The 21,097-nt window shown below is 37.7% G+C and overlaps 1 protein-coding gene across 11 annotated transcripts in view; it reads right to left on the bottom strand.

Moving 5' to 3' along the window:
• The window catches only part of KIF21A (kinesin family member 21A), an 84,392-nt gene that overhangs the window by 15,957 nt on the left and 47,338 nt on the right, over nucleotides 1–21,097 (bottom strand). For 6 of the 11 annotated variants that reach the window (XM_079304583.1, XM_079304578.1, XM_079304580.1 and 3 more), the window contains 17 exons: nucleotides 19,445–19,529; nucleotides 19,157–19,274; nucleotides 17,842–18,030; nucleotides 16,767–16,966; nucleotides 16,264–16,371; nucleotides 15,689–15,757; nucleotides 15,370–15,581; nucleotides 14,560–14,713; nucleotides 13,980–14,180; nucleotides 13,556–13,657; nucleotides 11,659–11,824; nucleotides 11,161–11,181; nucleotides 7,250–7,310; nucleotides 6,993–7,047; nucleotides 5,390–5,604; nucleotides 1,072–1,182; nucleotides 390–518 (listed from right to left, as the gene is read on the bottom strand). In XM_079304583.1, the coding sequence (XP_079160709.1) occupies nucleotides 390–518; nucleotides 1,072–1,182; nucleotides 5,390–5,604; nucleotides 6,993–7,047; nucleotides 7,250–7,310; nucleotides 11,161–11,181; nucleotides 11,659–11,824; nucleotides 13,556–13,657; nucleotides 13,980–14,180; nucleotides 14,560–14,713; nucleotides 15,370–15,581; nucleotides 15,689–15,757; nucleotides 16,264–16,371; nucleotides 16,767–16,966; nucleotides 17,842–18,030; nucleotides 19,157–19,274; nucleotides 19,445–19,529 (2,196 nt within the window). The remainder of the gene's footprint in view (nucleotides 1–389; nucleotides 519–1,071; nucleotides 1,183–5,389; nucleotides 5,605–6,992; nucleotides 7,048–7,249; nucleotides 7,311–11,160; nucleotides 11,182–11,658; nucleotides 11,825–13,555; nucleotides 13,658–13,979; nucleotides 14,181–14,559; nucleotides 14,714–15,369; nucleotides 15,582–15,688; nucleotides 15,758–16,263; nucleotides 16,372–16,766; nucleotides 16,967–17,841; nucleotides 18,031–19,156; nucleotides 19,275–19,444; nucleotides 19,530–21,097) is intronic. The other 5 variants (XM_079304587.1, XM_079304585.1, XM_079304586.1 and 2 more) reach the window with 2 other exon arrangements.

A 21,097-nucleotide genomic window follows, 5' to 3' on the forward strand; every position in this document is an offset into this window, starting at 1 on the left:
CAACACTGGAGCAACTGAGTAACTGTCAAAAGCACTATTTCCTAAATTATCACCTAAAATCTATTTCTGAGTGTAAACACACACACAAATACACAAACATCAAAGAATTCTACCATTCTTTTCTATTTTGGGTTTAAAACTACAAATACCAGACATAGCCTAGAAAACAGGAAACAAGGTTCAGCAGGAAATTTCTTTTCTCGAATTTTTACAGCAGTTCCATGGTAGTTTAAAATATTTCCTGTATTTTTGAAAACTACACAAAACACATGAGAAATATTTCCTCTTGCCTTGCAGAAGGGCAAAATTTCTACCAGACACTACACTGAAAACTTGATCACACTTTGCATTTCCCTGGTTAGGGGCTGAGGCTTCCCTTTGTGACTTACTTATCCTGCTGAACTGATGTGTTTCCCTGAGAAACAGTAAGACGACTAAAAACATTCATTTCATTACGGGGCCGGCTTGGTGGGGAAGTAGGAGGTGACAGACTAGCCTCTGGGGCTCCAGAATCTGAGCTACAAAAAAAAAAGAACATCTTCTTTAACAGGTTATGAATGGTTAGAAAAGTTAAAAGCAACATGCCTCAAACGTTAGATGCTCTTTTCTTAAGCAAATAATTAAGATTGTAATATTAGCTACAGATATTTCTGTAGAAGGCAAAAAGCTTAAGGCTGCAGAGTGCAAGATGGCACAACATTCAAAGATTAAGTGGTAAAAGTGAAAGCTACAGGCAGAAAACACGCGTGCAAAAATGAAGAAATTCTTATAAAATTGAAGACTCTTAGATATATTGCTGATTTCGATTTAAAAAAAAAAAAAAAAATAATCAGTAATTTGCAAATGCTCCAAAGGACATTTTCTCAGGGCTCTGCTCCTGAGTTATTCTGTACAGAAAATCCACCTGGAAAAAACCCCCAAACAATCACACATAAGCTGAGCAATGAATATCAGCACTGACAACAATACTAACTGTCCTGAAAGAAAAGAAACAGAAAAATACAGATTTATTTTCCAAGAAAATTCAAAATTCAAATTACGTCAGAGGAAATAAATTTAAAAGAAACTTACAGTTTTTGTTCTTTTGACTTTGTCTTTTCCATTGTTTTCTCATATGCTTTTCTCTTTGCTAAAGGTGAAGGCTCAGGTATCTTCTTCTCTGGAAGAGATGGTTGTCTCGAGCTAAAACAAGAACAATCATTATCTCACTCCAGGGCCCTTCATAGAATTTGGTTTTCTCACAATACCTGTCATTCTCTCAGTGTGATTTCATGCGAATTTTAGAATGTACTTAATCTATTATTGTCTGTCTTGAATTTAAGGATTATAAACTTGTTCTCACACTTGAATGCAAAAACATACCAGGTTATTAATGTTCAAAGTTGATCAACATATAGAGTCAGATACTGAATAGTTAAAGGAAATTAACTAATTCAGTCATAAAAGAGACTCACTAAAAGAAATATAATGGAGTATGCATCCCAAACTAAGATCATGGAAATTCTTAAATTTGAGAATCCACATTTGCATCTACAATAGACCTTTTACAGGCAAGAAGAACAGAGAAATCACAATGATTCTTATACACAAATAACTTTGCAGCAACATATTCATGTTAATTAGGAAGTGAGAAAAGGCACTTCCCATTGACAATCTGACTATTCAATCTGACAATCTGACATGGCTTCTCTTTGTCCCTCACTTCCCTTCTCCCTTGCTTTCCATCCCTCATTTGTCTCTTCAGTTCTTGCTCTGAAACAATTCCAATTCACAGCCACTGTAGTCTTTCTCCCAACCTTTTATTCCCCATTAAAATTAGCAAAAATATAAAGAGGATAATATTAAAGCTGACACTCAAATGTTATAATTTCACCACTGTCAGACATAAGAAAAAAGAAAGGAATCTGACTGGTCTCCATTTTTCTGAACTTCCATTTTTCACTAGTTGAGCTATCACAAAAGCAATATTTGTTTTTTCACATTTCTTTGTATTTAGAAGGATTTTTTCTATGAATATGAAACATTCATTAAAAGCAAGAAAGCAGATTCTAAAAATGTTTTTGCTTCACACAACTCCATTAAGCAGATAAAGTTCATTTGGCAGGCCACCTGCCTGACATGGTTACTGCCATCAATCCCAGAGCTCTACAGGCTCTGAATATGCACAGCTCCAACTTCTATCCATGTTTCCCTTGAGAGGAAGTCTGTGCTATATAAAATCCACCTGGAGACTGGAATGCAGAATACCATGATTTAACATGGACAGCACAACCACAAACAGCTACCTCACTCAAGCAGATGAGACTCTCAAGTGATCACAAACCCTAACTGGAAAGTGCAGGACCTGTAGGACCTAGTGCCAAGAACTCCATGTCAATCCTAGAGCTCCCTGGGGTCCTCAAGAGACAGGAGAAGGAGAACAAGCAATAACCTGCCTAGTTTTGCTCAGAAGCCTGGCAGTTAAGTTATTAAAAAAAAAAAAAAAAAAAGAGAGAAAGTGGGTTCAATTCCCTCAAGGCCAGAGCACTTGTTTCTATGTCAGGCTCCTTTACCTCTAGATATGCTGTGCAAAGGACACCAAAAAAGGTGGAACAAGACACCTTTTGCTCTCTTTATGCTGGACCAGTATGCATTTAGGAATGCAAAAATCCTGAGGTCACAAGGGAAATTCTATGACTCAGGCTGACAGGTCTTCCAGCAAGGATGAGAAACAGGCTATAGTGTCTACTGCTAGGGTTGCTTACCTGTCTACTGAGCACCTGCTTGATTAAATAACCAGAAACTGGAGCCCAAGCTCCTCTGCCTCACACTGGCATCCTGCATGCTCAAACACAGAGCCAACTTTTGCTTGTTCACTCTCTACCTGCCCTTGATCTTCCATCTTTGACTCCACATGGAGTGCAACATCCTCAGAAGAGGGTGTAAATAGCATCATCATTTTCTGAATTATTTTGGAAAGCCTGGGAATTCAGGTGTTATAAAAATACAGCTGTCTTGCTGGATTTAACTTCCTAAGGACAGGTGTAAAAACCAGGTGCATGATGTCAATGACCTAACAGAAAAGGAGCAGGAAACATACTACTTCCAGCTTTCCATTTTGCATTTGTCAGAATATCAGACATCTGAACAGAGTTGACACAAGTCTTACAGAAGACAATTATACTCTGAAAAAGCTGCTTTAAAGGAGTTGAGCATATCAAAGGCATATCATACTAACCAACTCTGTAAGCAGAATTCCAATTTAAATTAACTGTTGGTCATATGCATTTAGGTGCCTCCCTAACAACAGATTGGAAGGGACTTGCCATTTAGTTCCAACCCCCTTCCCTGAGGCAGGAACACATTCCATAGACCAGGCTGCTCTAAGCCCCATCCAACCTGGCCTTGAACACTTCCAGAAATGGAACATCCACAGCTCCTCTAGGTAACCTGTTCCAGTGTTTGACTATCACAGTAAAGAATTTCTTCAATATCTCATGTTCACCTACAATCTTTCAGTTTAATGCCATAACCCCTTACCCTACCAACACATGCCCTTGTAAAATGCCCCTTTCCAAGCACACTCCATGGAATCACCACAGACCTAAGAAAACTGAGGGGGTTCCAAAGTGGAGCAGTGAGTACATATACAGACCCCTAAATCTGAACCTAAACATATCATTAATTTCTGTTACTTTGAGAATCCACATTTTAGATTCCTGTTACAGCCTCTACATCCCCAAATGTCCCTAAGTGGCACAAGGGAGAAAACATTTATTGCAGGTAAGATCTGCTCTTGAATAATATACTTTATTATGAGAGATATGCTGGCACCACAGGCCCATAAGGGAAGGCCAGATGGCTCATAAAGACAAGCTTTCTTCAACTATAACCAGATAAATCAGCAAGAGTTTTAGTTTTGAAGAAACATATACTACTGCAGTGAGAAAGTCACTGCAGATTGATTGTGGGAATTTTTTGATCATTTATCTACTAAAACATGATCAATAACAATTCAATATGTGAGGCCTACTGCTGATTGAATTGAATTTTGGACAGTATGTAACTCTCAAATGCAGAACAAAGTTTAGGGAAAACCCTGGTTTGCCTTTTTGCTGGGTCACTTTCATAAACAAATTTTAGAAGATGGAGCAAGGCAAAAGTTGGTATTACCTGAGTCTTGGATGTCAGGTCATAACACTTGATGTTTTAGATCTTGAAGCTTCAGAAGTCTCTACTCATCTCATGCTAACTGCTGAAACAAGTGGGTTTTCTCCACCTATGCTCAACCTCAAGAGCATTCTTTCCTAGCAGATTCTATTTGCACTGAAGCCATCAGCATGGGTTAATAATTGCTGTCAGCAGTGTTTTACTGTTCATGATTGCCACCTCAAGCACATGCCAGAAATACATGATAAAAAATATAAATTGCAAATGTACATTAGGTAGAGACTGCTGTAAAAATATTATGCAAATAGGACAGATGAATATTAAAAGATGCTTCACTCTAGAACCTGTAGCACGAAGATAGCTATGGGACACTGATTTCCACATCACTGAATGTGGGAAGTGCATTCAATTCACACATGTGCTTGTTCAACAAAGCAGCTATTACCTAAAAAGCCAAGAAAAGGGTCTCTAGCAGTGAATGGCTAATAACCAGCAGTGGTATTGGTAGATATAAAAAGAGCAGCAAGAGCAAATGAATAAGAAAAAAAAAGAGTGTGTGTGAGACATCTGCTGGTCCCAAAGTAAAAAAACAAAAATATTTTTGGTTCTGTTTAGAATCAAGAGATACTTTCAAATAGTAAAACTGTTCTGCAGGTAAATGCAACTTGCACAGAGAAAGAATTTTTGAGGATTCATATCTAACATTTTCTTTTCAGATTTTTAATTGCATACTCTACTATTGCAGAGACTTCTTCATTTTAAGCATGGTCCGTACAAGACAACTCACAGAAAGAGTTTTCCTAATAATTAGGACCATATACAAATACCATGTTATATGAAGTTTTTGGGTTCTGTTTTGTTGGGGTTTTTAAAATCTCTCTGCTGTTCTAAGCAGATTCTCAGTACTTCCCTAGAACGTGCATTTTCCAAAGTACTAATACAACAAATTCAAGGTATTAGAGGGGTTTTTCCCTCTACACAGAACACGGTTACAGTAACTTTAATATAACAAAGTAACCTAACAGAACTTACATCTTCAGTAAGAACCACAGTACTTACAACACTGCATTTATACTTTCTAGAGTGATGATGGTAGAAAGGAAGGAGCTTTGTCAGTATTATTTAGTAAGCTTCAAGTATATCAACCTCATTTGTAAAGTTAAAATAGTAGATTACAAGAAACTAGCAACATGCATTTTTTAAAAGCAAAGGACAATTAGTACAGCATGGCCAAACTTACATGCTGCCTATCTTAGAAGGTAAGCCAGACGGTGGGGGTATAAACTCTCTGTCCCTAGCAGAAGTGTCATGTGTGTCAGCAGCCACGCCAGTCTCCTGTGTTGCTGCAGTGGGCGCGGCAGGGCCGGCGGCAGCGTCTGCGGCGCTGCTCTCGGGCGCCAGGTCACTGCTGGCTGCGTACAGCAGCTCCATCTGCGTGGTGGTCCTCCGGCGGGCCTGGGGACAGACAAAAGCAGACTGCCACTGAACCTGCAAGGCTATGTGCCAAGAGTCCTACACACAAGCTTATCATCAGCTGGCAATTAGCATCCCCCTCAAACACCTGGCAACTGCCTTTGAAACTAAATCAAGAGGCTCACCTCTGCTTTTGGGCAATGATTTCAGAGGAGGCAGTTCAAATGCAATGGCATGAAACACTGATTTGACAAGTGGTTTCCAAGGATATCCTTTCAACCAGCTGCCTGTCAATACTACATGAGTACAAGATTACACACCTACAGTTTATCCAAATGAAATGTTATAAAGCAGAGAGGAACAAAGCAAAGTGTAAATTTAAATAGCTACAATCATACTTGTGTGACTTCTAACATCAACGCTTCTTCCCATATAGAAACTCTGCTTCTCACTCAGTTTAAGTCACCTCAAAAGTCCACATGAATTAAGATTCATTCAGAATTTCAATGATTTGAAAACAACAGGAAAACTCACAAAGGTGCTAAGCGTTGTGCAACAAAGGAATTTGTAAAAAACGGATCATACATGTTAGGTGTGATTTTACTGTGAAATTAAGATCTATTCCTCAGGGAAAGAAAGACCAATGAAGAAGACAAAGATCCAGTCTGAAAAGAACCATTTAAAAAATCACATGTTTATCTAATGGCGTTTTCAGACTAAACTCCTTTAGTTAAACTGCCCAAATAACTGCACACCAAGGAATGTTACCAAATAATGCAACAGTCAACAGTGATGTTTTCTTCCAAAGCCAATTGCAGTTGGAAAAGTGGAGGCTAAGCTTCTATTTACTTTGCAAACTTGGCTTATGCTCCTGTGAGCACAGAAGCAAAATTGCCATCAGTGCACATGTCCAGTTCCCACTGCCATTAATATTAAACTATAGTCAGCCTAGATATATTCCTCCAATGTCAACTGCAATTAAGACCCTGGAGGTCAAACTTCTATTTGTTTCATAAACTTCCTGAAGGTTTCTGTGACAAATGTAAACAAAAATCATGTTCACAATTCCCACTGGCAATAGCACTGAACTGTAGCCTTACTAATATTAATCTGCCAAACAACACCTGTTTGGAGTGCAAGTAACTGGAAGAACACAGCTTTTTCTGGAATTCTAATAATCCCAAAACACTGAATAAGTTATTTTTATCATTGCTTCTTAGAGAGGTGTGTCAAACAAAAATCATATTGTACAGAAATCACATTAAAAGTACATCACTTTACCTTTTGAATGTCTTCATTCATTCAAGTCTCTTGGGCAAAGCAAGAGCATTCTCCAGAAGGCATCATTAAATTATTAATTATTATATAATCATAGAATCAACTTAAAAGACACGTAAAAGAATTATCATCATCATCATCATACATCCTACCTTGCTTTTGGGTTTGACTTCACCACAAAGCTTCAAGAGATCTGAAGACAGTGAACTAAAAGAAAAATTGCATAACAGTTAGAAAGTCATACTTTTTGCAGATGCGTATTTTAATTTTATTCTTCTTTCTACTGAAATCACGGGCAAAATATAATGAAACAATGTCGGAGATATTTTCTAAAGGATACATTTTGAATTACAAAAGGAGGAAATGACAGCATTTTTTCTAGAATTGGTAGTAACAAAGACTTGCTCACCTTCCTTCTGTTCCAGGACTATGCAATGGGGCATCCTCATCAGTACTATCTTCCAAATTTTCTAGAAAATTTCCAAAAGAATAAAATTAGTCTGTTCCTCTACAACAGGATGAAAAGGCTTTAAGTGCTATACAAAACAACTCAGACAATGTTGAATGTAGATGAACAGAGTACAAAAGACAGGGATTTTCAAAATACCTTGACTATTTTCTATTCAGCCCCCACCAACACCTAAACTATTTTTTTCATACAATCTAAATACATCATACATCTAGGCATACTAGATGGCTAAATGTGGTCCTCTATCTACTGTAGCAGAGCAACAGAGATGATAGAAAACCAGAAATTCTAGAAAGAAATCTGTGAGAAAGCAGATAAAGCAAAGAAAAGTATCTGCAAGACATGGAAGACGTGGGATGCAAATCAATTGACAGTAAGAATGTCTCTTTCTCCTCCTTTTTTTCATCTTCTTGCTGCAAGACAGAATCAGCCTGGCTATAATGAAAGGAAAATCATATTTTTAACTAGCTAATGAGCTGAGGCTCAGCCTCCTCTCATACAGAATGACACCATTTGAGTTGACAAAAAACAAGCACTTAATTAGTATATAAGGATTCACTTCAAAAGAGGATGATGCTACCACTTAATACCATTCAACAGCTTCCCAAATAGAGAATAATTTCTAAAAGAAGCTGTATAGTAGAAATGTTCCTGAAGCAAAAATGGGTGCACAAACCTGTCCACAGAAGACAAAAACCAGCATGCATGCCACACACTAACACTGTCAAACATCCAGTTAACATGTCTGCATGCAAACAGTGCAAAACATTAAGCTGAGACAATGAGTCAAGGGCACATGTACAGTCAGTTCCAAACTGCTGGGAAAGCAGATCCACCAACTTTCATGTTATTCTAACAACACACTTGAGGCACAGATCAAGGACATAAGTAATACATTTTTGCAAGTCCCTTATTTTTGAATCTCATAACATATTTTAAGTCTCATAACATATTAAGGATTAAATAACTTTGTAATGACATTCCATTATATCTCTTCTTTATTAGTAGAGACACTGAACTTCTGTACTTAATTTCTGTCAAAAAGCAGATACCATTTGCACTTCATAGAACCAATGTATTTGTAACCCATATTGAAACAGGTTTGTTCATGCATATGTTTTAAGTGCAAGTTCATGCTTTGGAGAAAGGGAGGAAAGATATGCAGCTTTCAGCTGAATTTTGAGAAGGAATGGAAAAAAGAAAAGGAAAATACTGCCTTTTGTGTATGCTGCACCTAAACATGTTTCCTGAAAAAGTTCAAATCATCAACCTAGAACCAACACCAACAATGCACTCCAGAGTTACTGAACTGCTGCATTAATCTTAACAAGGTGATCTTAATTATCAGAAAAACAACAATATTATAAAGAAAGCAATGTCACAGGAACAGCGCTTTGAATTTTTGGGGGTTTCTTGTTCTGTTCTAGATTTGAGGCCAGATTAAAACTTTTCAATACTTATTATTATTATTGTTATTAGTGTTGTTATTATTGCTATTATTATTATATGTCTTCTGCAAAAGTGGGGATTTAAAGTATTGCTCCTGTCAGTAAGACAAAAGTGGCATCCCTAAAATAAACACATTTTAGAAAAATATAGGATTCCTATTAGAATCACGTTACTTCATCCCTTCTGATAAAGAACGTGATCTCTTTTTACAGGTAACCAAGTTGAAAATGTGGAATGACCACAAAAGATGGGATTTTATTTTTAGGCTCACTCTCAAGTGACCATGATGAGTTTCTTCAGTTTGCCTGCAATTCAACACAGGAAGATTGCCCAAAGCCACAAATAGAAACCAGTGAACAGTATCAACAAAAAGGTAGAAAGAGCAAGATTCTGCAAGACTAAGAAGAGATGAAAGGAGAAATAAAGTTAGTAAAGACAGTAATGTTTGCAGGGATAGCTGCTAATAAACCAGTGACTGCAAAACAAGGTAGAGAATTTTCTGATTATTCATCTTCATCCTCATGCAGTGGCAACTGGATGGTACCAGAACAATGCCATACACCAGACAGTTCACCCAGAGGAAATGGCATTTCAGCAGCCCTCTCAAAATCTGCCCATAGATGGTTGTGAGTCACACCCATGAATGTCCCCAAGTCATAGGTGGGAAGGAAAAGCAGCTCCCACAACTCCTCAAAGAGGAGTCACTTCAGCAACATTCAAAACTCCATTTCATGGTCATTTTAACTCTTCACAAGAGCAGATGGATAGTGAATGGCAGCTAGTTCATCCACCAAGGCTGATGTGCACTGAAAATCCATTCAAGTCAAAACCTAATCCTGTGATGTACTTTTCTGCAGGCTGAAACTTCTTGTTTGCACTTGAATGCAAGTGCACAACTACACTGGGGAATGTTCAAGCTTTTCTGAGCCAAGTGTATTCAAATGGCTAAGAATTTTTGAAAGTATTGGATCTGAAAGCAGGCATCAAGAGGGAGAATCAAACACACTCTGGAAGTGCAATCACTTTGCTTGGGATAGGGCTCACTGTGCTCTACCACTGAGATGTCAGGCATCCTGGTGAGACTGATCTCAGAATCTGCTGCCACTCAAACTTCTACCTACAGGAACTGTGTCAGGCCCTGCACCAACAGTCCCTGCAAACCAGCTGGCAATCCCAGCATCAAAGCCTCACTACAGTGGTGTCTGAGCCCCCTGCAGCTCACTTTGGTCACTAGTGATCCACAAAACACAGACTACCAACAGTTGGGATTTCAACTTGGACCTAGGTTAGTGCAGCATATTTAACTGCATTTCCTTCCTATAAAGTATTAGCAGAGTCTTGAGTTGTTTAGACACTCTAAAAGCCTCAGGTCATGCTTGCAAAGTGTTAAAAAGCTTCTTTGAGATAACACTCCACAAAAAAATTGATGACAGAGCTACTGTTTCAATACAGCTAGCAAGTGGCTTTTCACTGCTTCAAATGTTGTTAATAGGTAAAAGCCTGTCCAGAGCTAAAGAAAATGCAATGCTGTCAGCAGAAACAATGCTCCAATAGGGGTAAACATGCACACACATTAAAGGCCTGTTCTAGAGATACTATGATACTAGAAACCACTGAGCTTCCTGAATAAATAACTGGCTGCATGCAGCAAGATCCCCTGACAGGAAGCTGGCAAAGTTCTCACCACCTCTAGACTATGATCTATACACTTCCATGTGGTTTTGTGCTTTTGAAATGCTGTGCAAACTAGCACAGGAAAGCATAACATGATCAAAAATAGCACAAGACAACACACAAAAAGAATCATCACTGGTAATGGGAATATTTTTCTCAAGTTCCAAATACAGCCAATTTTTTTGGAGGGAAGAAAACAAGCTTAACTCATTTGGGAATAACTAAAGCAACAGCAATAAGAGACTTATCTCAAAATCAGTGAAGTCAGTAACTCAAACCCAATTTGAAAAAGTGAGAGATAATCCTGCATTCTGTACAATATTTACCTTAAAAAATGAGCTATTTGCAAAAGCTTAAAAATGACCTGCAGGTTAATAATTGCATTTTTTGTCAAACCTAAAAGACAAGTACAATTTGTCACAACAGTAGTATATCACAAAATAGTTTTATGTAGTCTGAACATACTTTGGGTTCTCAAGTTATAAATCAGAAACACAGCTCTGCTTACTGTCTTCACTTTTAACTACCACGAGGGCTACTACCACGAGGGCTAGGGGTAGCTTCAGAAAGGAAGAAATGCTCTTTAAGCTCATGATAACAAGTAAATTTACAGAACAGTTCATGCAAACTTCACACACTCACAAATTCTAAGATGCATCAGTTAGTGAACATGAATGAATTAGTAACTCATGCAGCTGTACAGTACACAGAAAGCTAAACATACTTACCCAGTGGTATGCTATCTAGGTCTGTGTAAATACAGCAACAAGGAAAAAAAAGCAACATTCCAATCAAAACATATCCATTTATAAAAAGAAATAAAACAAAAATACCCAAATGTATTCTAAATTTTTCTTAGTATCATCATCTCATGAGTAGAATAGATGCCGTAATGACATAAAATCCAAAATCCCTAGTGCATGATGACTGAATGGGATTAAATTTTTGAATTTCACATTCAGAAGTTAAAACAATTCCAAATTGTAAAAGTAGCAAGCAGATTATTTGAATTTTAAAAAATCTTAATAATAAAACCAGCTTTGTTTCCTACATTTCACCTCTGAAAGTCTACTTAAAAATCTCATACATGCTTGTCAACTGTGAAGTATAAGATGTTATAATACAGCATCTATTCAGAAAAGAAATAGTCTAGAATGCCCAGTACAGCATGCACAAAAGGCAAACAAAACATGCAGCTGACTATTCAGGAAAGATAAAAAAACTACCTTGCAAAGCATGACCCAGAAAAGCATCAAGTTCAGGATTTAATTCAGCTTTTTCTTTCAGCATATGAAACAGCAGTTGGTTTTGAGTAGCACTCGTAATTTCTGTCTGTTTAAGGCGTCCCTCAAGAACTTTGATCTGAGCTTCTTTCTGAGCTGCTTGGAGACCCTAGGAGAAAAAAAAGATGACAAATGTTTTACCACAATCCTCATTTAACAAAATGAAAATTGTCAAAAATTCTTAAAAACTACAAACACAAGCAATGTGTACATTGCAGCTGCCTTCTCAGATCCTGAAGATCAGGTAGCAACAAAGGGTCTTTTTCTTTCCTTCACCTTTTAAAGAGACTCATTAAGCATTCCTCTAACTTGCATTCCTTAGACTGCCTTGCAAATATACATCTAGTGGCAAAGTGGACAGCACTCCCAAGTGCAATTCAGCCTCAGCATTTCTTAAGAGTAGCAAGCATCCAAAAGATCAACACCTCCACTTTTTACAAATAACTACTTTTTAAAAAATTATTACCTATGATACCCTATGGCAAAGAGCAGGGGGGAGGTGAAAGTGGGACAGGGTGGGACTCAGAACTGCAATCTTTCCTACACAATCACTCAGTGAACTTTCAACTTTTAATGAAAAATACTATGGCCTAATTTATGACAGAATTCATTCTAAGGGAACTTCCCTAGATCCACAGATTGGTGGGAATTTTTTAGTTGTAGAAAACACAGCCAAATAAATTTACAGGAAAAGGTTTCCAAATAGATTTCTACATTCCAAAAGAAACAGTATGGAAAAATGACTCATAGGGCAACACCAGACTTTGAGTGCTAGTGCTTGAGTAGCAAGTGCAGCCCTATGAATTTACACACTACATTCTGATTGAACTAAAGCTAAATATCAACAGAGACATTTTGCAGGTGAAAACAAACAATAGAATAGACAATAGGCATGACCAATTTTTGCAAAAAAAAAAAAAATTCCTTTCAGTTTTTCTATGTGATAATTACTAAACAAAAAGATGATAGAATCCTTCCCATAACTGAGCTTTTTATCACCATAGAGAAATTGTTAACAGAGTGAGTCAGAAGCATTTTTCTCACATTAACTCTCTTGCAAGATCCATTCAAACACATCCAAGGGCTGAAAAAAATATTAAAAGATTGACATTTCCAGAAGCCAGTGTGATTGTGGGAACTTTCTTTACCCTTTTTTTTCTCCACAAACTTATTGGATTACCTGCATAGTGATGAATCAAGAGTGCAAAAGAAACCCCAGAGAATTGGTCAGGGGGGCTGACACAAAGTTTCAGTATCACTGAAATGTTTAATTTGACTCAATGAGACTGACCACCATCCTCCAGACAGAAAGAAAAGCAGCAGCAAGGGCACATGACATATGTGTGCACAGGGTTATAAGCTGCCAAACACTTATTTGGAAAATATGAAAGAAAACATATGTCCCCAAGACTTTCAGAAGAATCCCCATGGCTCTACTCAGACTGAACTATGCCCTGCATCAACATATAACTTAAAATAAATTTTTTGAGGTTCATATTTGTACAAAGGTGGCTGAGCCAGTGTTTTAAAACAAGATCTTAAGCTCTTTTTAAGGAGTTTGTTGAGAAACAGAGATTTATTTGATTACAAAAAGCTAGTTCTCTTGTAAGAACAACATGAACTAATTAAATCCAGTGAAGTAGGCTCTACTGGGGGTTGAAAAACAGTTGAAGAGGATGACAGATCTCAAGGACCTTCACACTGAGAATTAGCATGACTCAGTAATGTTGAGCAGCAGTGCTTTGTTAACACATATTAGTCCTGTCTTTATGTCAGCACAGTATATGTGCTCCTGGCACATGCCAAAGTGCTGGCACACATACTTCACTTAACACATTACCTTATTGATACCCATCATAAGGAAGTGATCAAGCAAGTATCGAGCTTCTGTCAAAGTGCAAGCATTAATCACTGCTGTTACATCCAAGGTCTCTCCTTCTTCCTATGTGTGCAAGAATAAGCCCAGTCAGATTGTGAAAAAGTCCCAAGAATTGTATCAACTCCAGCATACCAGAAAGCATCAGCTTTGACATTTAAATGCTTTGTAATCTTAACCTGCATTACACTATTGACACTAAAACTCAGGTATCAATTGTACAAGTCTTCATCTCAAACTTCACATGAAATTTTTCATCAGTTTCCACTTCCTGGCTCAATAATTACACTGACAAACAAAAACTAATTTCTAAATGAGAACATCTTCAAGACTAACACAGTTCTGTTTTCTTGTCCCCATTTTACCATTTTTGCAATATTTGACCTACCTTTGCTTCTTCCATTTGCATAATGTTTGCTTGGCAGTCAGAAATGCTGTCGTTAATGTAGTCTATGTTTGCAGTTACTGATTCCATCTCTTCATTTATATTCTGGACATTTCTATCTGCTTCACTGCCACCCCCACCCTTGATGAGCTTCTCCCTTTTCTTTGAAAGCTTATCTCTTCTTTTGGTGAGTTCTTCACGTTGCTGTTTTCCACAAAGACATAATATTACAGGAAAAGAAATTAGTAAGCCCTTAGAACATTGAAGTGCCTTTTTGTTTACATTCATTTGTTATAGTTTAACTAATAACTAAACTTCCCATGATCTCCATGGGAAGAAGTTACACAGGTGAATAGAGGGATCTATTAACACATGATGCTATTAATGTGCTTCTTAGTTCTTACTAAGCACAGCAATCCCATGGCTCAAATGCTTACTGGAGCCATGTGTCTTCACTGACTGCAGTCAATTCCATCCACTTTGCCAATGCTGCCATAACAGTGATTGATTTACAGCAAACATGCTGCCAGTGCTCCCTGTTTAATACAATGATACAGCCAACAGGGCACAGCAGATCACCCACCGAAAGCAGCCTGTTCATGTCTGCCTCCATATTGGAAATAGTCATCCTCTGCATAATGATGTCAGTCACTCTGCGCTCCAGCAACTGCCACTTCATCCTGGCTGCCCTTGAGGAGTAAACTCTGCTTGTCACTGCTTTCCGCTGGTACTTCTTTCTGTGATACATTCAAGAGAAATACACAACTAAGTCTAAAGTAGTTACAAATTTCAATGTGGAAATGATCAGGCTGGAATATTTTTCACAAACAACTTAAAAATTTCATGCAGAAGTTCTTGTAGGTTTTCACTGCACTGGACAGCTGCCTTTACTCAGTCCTGAACTCTACTGCCCTCTAACATGTTGCACTTGAAAAACAGGTATCAAACATCTTTCATGATGCACTATTGAGTTCAAATGTCATACAGGTGTTCTGTATTCAACAAGGAGATCTGCTTCAACCACAGTGAAAAAGCACAGTGAAAAACCTGATACTGCATTTTCCAGCAATTTTTTCTGCTAACTTAACACTGATGGCATGGGACCACCAAGGTAAATTTTCTTGAAGAGCAGACTTTAAAATCCTCACGATTTCAAAATCCAGTATATGCGACTTGCCCTTTAGTGGCATTTTATATTATTTTATTATTGTCTTAAACACAGAAAACTGAAATTGTATTTGATAATGGTCAAATGCCCATTTTATGAGCATTGCATTATAACAGTTTGACAAATAATAGCTCCTACCACATGTATCATCACAACAGTATCTGCTAAAAAGTCCACACAACTTTCAGCTCTTGTAAGAGTGTCCTAAAAAGTTTTAGCCCTTACCCTGTTCCATTTGTTGCAGTTACAGATAATGCTTGAACCCTTGCAACAGGAATTCTCATCTTCTGCTGTGCTGCTGTTCTGGAGCCATCATGCTCGCCTGACAAACTAGAACTTGCCTCCTGCATGGAGTGCTCAGGCAGACTCAGCTTTCGACTCACTTTTCCTGCCACTTTGTCAGACAGAGGCCTTACCTGCCGACGAAGGGCTGTGACCTGAAACAGTGCAAAGACACAATTAACTCTCCCAAAACTGAGTTCTAAGTTACAGCAATACAACATCATTCTGTTTTCAAAAATGCATTGCTGATTTACCACAGTACCTCTTCAGTTTTGCGACGTAAGATAACTTCTTGGTTTCTTTTTTGAGCTTCCAGAAGTTTGAGCTGATGCTGTGAAAAAAGAGAAGTAGCAAATAATGTTTTTCCATTATCTCTCACAAGGATTACATTGTATAAACAAAAAGAAAAGACCTCTACACACTAATACAAATCTGCAAAATTGCTGTGATGTGAATACTCAAGTCATGATTGTTTCTTGATCTTCCTAGTGCAGAACAAAAATAAGTGCTTCACTGTATCAATTCTATCAAAAATAATAATTACATGCAAGCAAGGTGGTAGCAACAACTTTGTGAAGATTCACTAATCGCCAGTTCACTGATAACATTGATACACATACTCAATAAGCACAACAAGAAAGAGAAGACTTATCACCTGAGGCTAGGATCTGTGTTTGCATGGAAGTGAAACCAAATTTTGTGCATTTTCACTAGAGAAAATACACAGGTACATGCCTGCCTGAGTGAATGCATATACACAGTGTGTGCCTGCAAGGAGAGGCACATCATAATGACAGGTGCTTATTCCAAATGAAAGTTCTTTATCTGTCAAATCACCTCTCGTTTGCGTTGCTCCTTTTTAAGCTGTGCAATCTCTCTATTTCTTCTAGATTCAGTCATTCTAGCTTTCTCCTGCTCTTCTTTCATTTGTTTCATCAAACGAACCTGTAAAGAGGTCAGCATTTAGAAAGGTTGTTCACATCAAAGTGCTTCTCCCTGCCCCCAACCATATAGAGTTTTCTCTTCAAATTGCCATTTCCCAGTATATTACATGCTTTTAGCCATTTACCTCTTCCATCTAATGTCTTCTGCACTCAGTGCTGAATACCAGCTAATAAGCTGTGCAAAGCTTATGCATGTTTGATATCTCAATTTCTGTTTCATTAAACTAAAAGCTACCCTTCTCCCCCAGGAATAGCCTGGTGCTCACATCTCTTCTATTTTCAGACTTTCAAGCAGGTAACAAGAACAGAGCTATAAGGTAGATGGATGCACAGGAGATTTCAACCCAATTTTCAGTAAACACTCATTGTGCAACACTTCCATTTACTTAAATATACCTTGGTTTTCTTCATCTCTGTCACCTCCTGCTGCAGTTTCTTCAGCTGCTTTTCATACTGAGACTGATTTTTAAGCAATCGTGCATGTTCCTTTTGCGCTGTTTGAAGTCTCTGCAGTTCTTTATTCATGGCTTGGAGTTTCTTTTCATATTCTGACTTGATTTTTTTTGCCTTTTCTTCTGAATAGGTCTCTACAGAACCTAGAGCAACAGGGAATTCTTTATCTGCTTTTGTTCAGGGTACTTTCACTTTGCCAGCCACAGCAGACAACTACTTCCTCTGCTCTAGCATTATCTGCAATACCTTTAAAACACCTTAATTTGTCTCTAGTTCCTGCCACCTGCACTGCTTTGAACTTTCCCCGTCATATGTATTCTGGAATAATAGATCAAGTATTTACACTTTCTTCTGACTGCTTTGCAACAAATCTGAGCACCTGAAAGCACAAATACACACATTTACACATGTACACAGGAGTATAACAACACTCCTAAAAGCCATCAAGCCTAGTATTCCTCTTCTGACACTGAACAACAGGGAAGGTCTAAGGAATAACAGGGAACAGCAAAAGCTTAGACAGTGTATAACCATAAAGCATATATAGTATATGTACAAAAAAGAAAAACAAACAAAATATTTTCCACAGCACTCCTAAAGTGCAGTTATTTGTGGATTGTAACTCCTGAGTCATAGGTGGTTTATCATCTCAATACTGATATTCATATTCAAAAGGTCTGGTCAGTAAAACACTTCTGAAAGGTCACGGATCCTTATTTTTATTTTTATGCAAATAAAAAGAAAGTGGGGAGGAAAAAAAACGTTTTAATTCAGAAAATATCTCCAGGATTATGAGAGCTCTTAGAAGTAGTACCTGTCAGTTGAAACATATTTAAAAAAATTTTACTCTCAATTCTGATAGAAACTAGAATGAGTAAAGAACGATTCACTGGCATTATGGGTACAAACCATATTTCCATTTTCTGCAATTTCTTATCAAATTTGAAAAAAAATTAGAGAGTAGAAAACAGTTCAACTTGAACAGCTTATACAAGATCAGTGATTTTGTACTTCTTACCCAAGTTTTGAAGGACCTGATCTCTTTCAAGCTGAGTGTCTCGAATTTTATGTTGCAGCATCATTAGTTTCTCTTCATACTGTTTTTTCAGTGTTTGCAACCTTCGCTGGCTGTTTTCTAGCTCATCTATCAGTTTCTGCTTAATGGCTATTTCACAGGTGATATTTGCCAAGTCAGCTTGATAATTTTCTAAAATAGAAAGATTTCTGTTAAAGTAAGAGCAAGGACCACTTGAATACATGTGCAATTTTAGGGTCACTGAAAACACGTTTTGTGTACAGGAGGATCCATGTAAATCACAATGCACCACACAACCCTCTTATCTGCAATTCATGTTAAAGTCTCCTTCTTAAACACTCAATCCTAGAATTGGGAAAGAAGTAGGGAAAGATGTCACACTGGATCACAGTTGCCCCCATGCTATAACTACTCACATTTATATTGCAGTATCAGCAATCTGACCTTCCCCATCCAAAAGGCTTCAAGACTTCAGCCACATCTCAGGGCTGAAGAATAACTGTCACTCAAACTCAGCAAGTTATAACAGGAAAAACTGACTGCTGGCAGACTCCAAATGGAGACTTTCCCTTCTCTAACTCTTAGATACAGTCAGAATTCTCAGAAGAGAGGTGCCATCTCACTTATGAAAGTGGAATGGTTAAGGGAAGAAGTAAGAGGAAAAAGCGAGGAAAAAGTACTAACCCACACAATAAATTCATGAAAGTTAAATTAACTTCTTTAGCCAATTAGGTCCTTTTTTGTTTTATGACTTGGTGCTTCAGAATGAAGATATTAGTTGAGGATTATTATTTTTCAGGCTCCTGCTAAAGGTTTGTGTGACTCTTAAACAAGAAGAAACCAAGAGACTTGGTTTGCCCATTTGGCCCAACTCACATGAGAGAATTGCTGGTGATGGTGTTTCTGACTCTCACCATATAAAAATGAGGAAGGCTGATAGACCTCCAGCCTTTCAAAATTAAATTCTGCCATTTCCAAATGAGCTGATAGCTCCTATCACCTTGGTATTAGTCCAGAGACATAAAAAATAAACCAGTACTTGAACCTTACACTTTGGATGTCTTAATAAAGGAAGAAACACATTATTAAACACTGCATGCCCTCTGATCAATTTCAAAACCCATACAGGGACACTTAATCAGCTGTCTATTACAGGTTTTAGCACCATAACCAAAAAAATAATTCTGGACATACTCTTCACAGAGAATTGCAGATAGATGGTTGATTTCTTGCCTACCAAGACCTCAGGTTTGACAGATATTATTTGCAAAACTGCAGAATGTTGCACTAACATCACCTTTTTCATCAGAGTCAGAATCTGATTCATCTGAGCTTTCAACAACTTCCATATCATCTTCATCCTCATCATCTTCCTCTTCTTCATCATCATGATCACTGGCTTCCTGAATTTCCTCCTACAAAACATACAGACATTAAAGCAACCCCACACTTTTCCATGCCTCAATCATTTGTGACTACCACTGTGATGCTGCATTATTCACCTAATTCACTCCTAATTTTCTCTCTATAACCATGTAAATCTTTATACACTGAACAAATAAAACAAACACTTAAAAATACTTACTCCTTCCAATTCATTATTCTCTCTCTCTGAAGTGCCTTTTTCATCTCTCTTCTCCTGCTCATTGTCTGTGTTATCCTCTTTAACACTAGTAGAACAGGCAAACACAAATTATTCACAATCTGAAATGGCAGGTGTTTCCCATTCCCCCAAACCACTAAGTTGTAATTCCAAATAAAGATGAAAAATGAAGTGTAGGTAGAAAAATATACAAGTGTTGGGCATGGGTAAAACACAACTTCTGCAGATAATAAAATAATGCCTAATTACACTTAATCTTGGTCTGCAAGGTAATGGTAACAATCAGCACGTTGTTCCAGCATATTGCACAACTGGGACCATCAGAATACACATTTCCATATACTACAGCAGTACTCATTTTACATGGAAGTTGCAGTTTACCCAAAGTAGCTTTTAAAAAACAATAAAAGAACATTGTGTGCGAGTACAACATACATTACAGGTATTCCTACACTTTCAAGCTATAACAGAGCCTACTGTACTTGGGATAGTCTTAAAATTTATGTGTAAACCTTAAACAATATCCTAATTTATCATACTATAACCACTCTTTAGATTAGTTATCTACTTTGACATAAAAGGAATGCTCAAAATAGGCATTGATACAACAATCAAAACAGTTTACAGTAGGGTTTTTTTTGGTTTTGTTCTAAAGGTTTGGTTTATTACCCATTAGGGCAAGTTTTAAAGTTTTTAAGTGCACATTTAGGACATCACATGCAAGTAGAAAACAAAAAAACCAATGGCACTCTGCAAATTGCCACAGACCAGGTATCAGTCCCCCTAGTGCTACATGCACAAAACCCAAAGCTCCAATGGTTGGGAAATTGTGACAAAATAGAGCTAGACACCATAGGAGGTATAATGAAAAAAATGTTATTAGGATTGCATAATGTGGAATCCAACTCAACTAACTTCAGCTGCATAGAAGTTTGGCAAGTTGTGCTATCACTCATCAGGCACAGAAACTAGAAATGCACATCTTCCTCCACTTCTACCAAGAGAAGCTCAGATTCAAGATCAAACTCTCAGGCAAATCCAATCCTCAGAGGAGTGACAAGAAACATACAGCAGATTTGAGACATTGTAATTTGGCGACACCTTTAAAACAGAGCTCAAATCTAAAAAGTGTCTGTTGAGTAACACAGTGCTTCTGTGTTCACATGATTTTCTGTTGTATTACTTCTTAATCTGCTTAATGCCAACTGATTCCCTTCTGTCCCACTCATTAACAGTTATTAGCTGACCATGCACAAGGCAGAAAGCTTTTGCTTGGACCATCTGAATCCATGCAGCAGCTGGGGATGATGGAATTAAAAAGTCTAACCAGACTTGTACACAAAAAAATGCCTAACAGGAAACACTGTCATACAATCTCATTTCCACAGATTCTCATCTCCCTCAAACCAGAACATGCTCTGTTTTATGTTGGCTATTAAGCCCAAAAGATAATGGATCTTAGCTGCAATCCTCATGCAGATTGAGGCAAACCCCCAGTTTCCCTTCCAGCTGCAGTCAGTACAGAACTAACCTGCAGAGAATTTGTGTTCTGCCTAAGAAATGGGAGAGACAGGAGGAAGGAGAGCCAGCAGCTCTCCCAGGCAGAACTCTACTGCTTAATGGGTATGCTGCTAG

Source organism: Erithacus rubecula (genome assembly GCF_903797595.1).
Source record: "Erithacus rubecula genome assembly, chromosome: 4".
Taxonomy (NCBI): Eukaryota; Metazoa; Chordata; class Aves; order Passeriformes; family Muscicapidae; genus Erithacus; species Erithacus rubecula.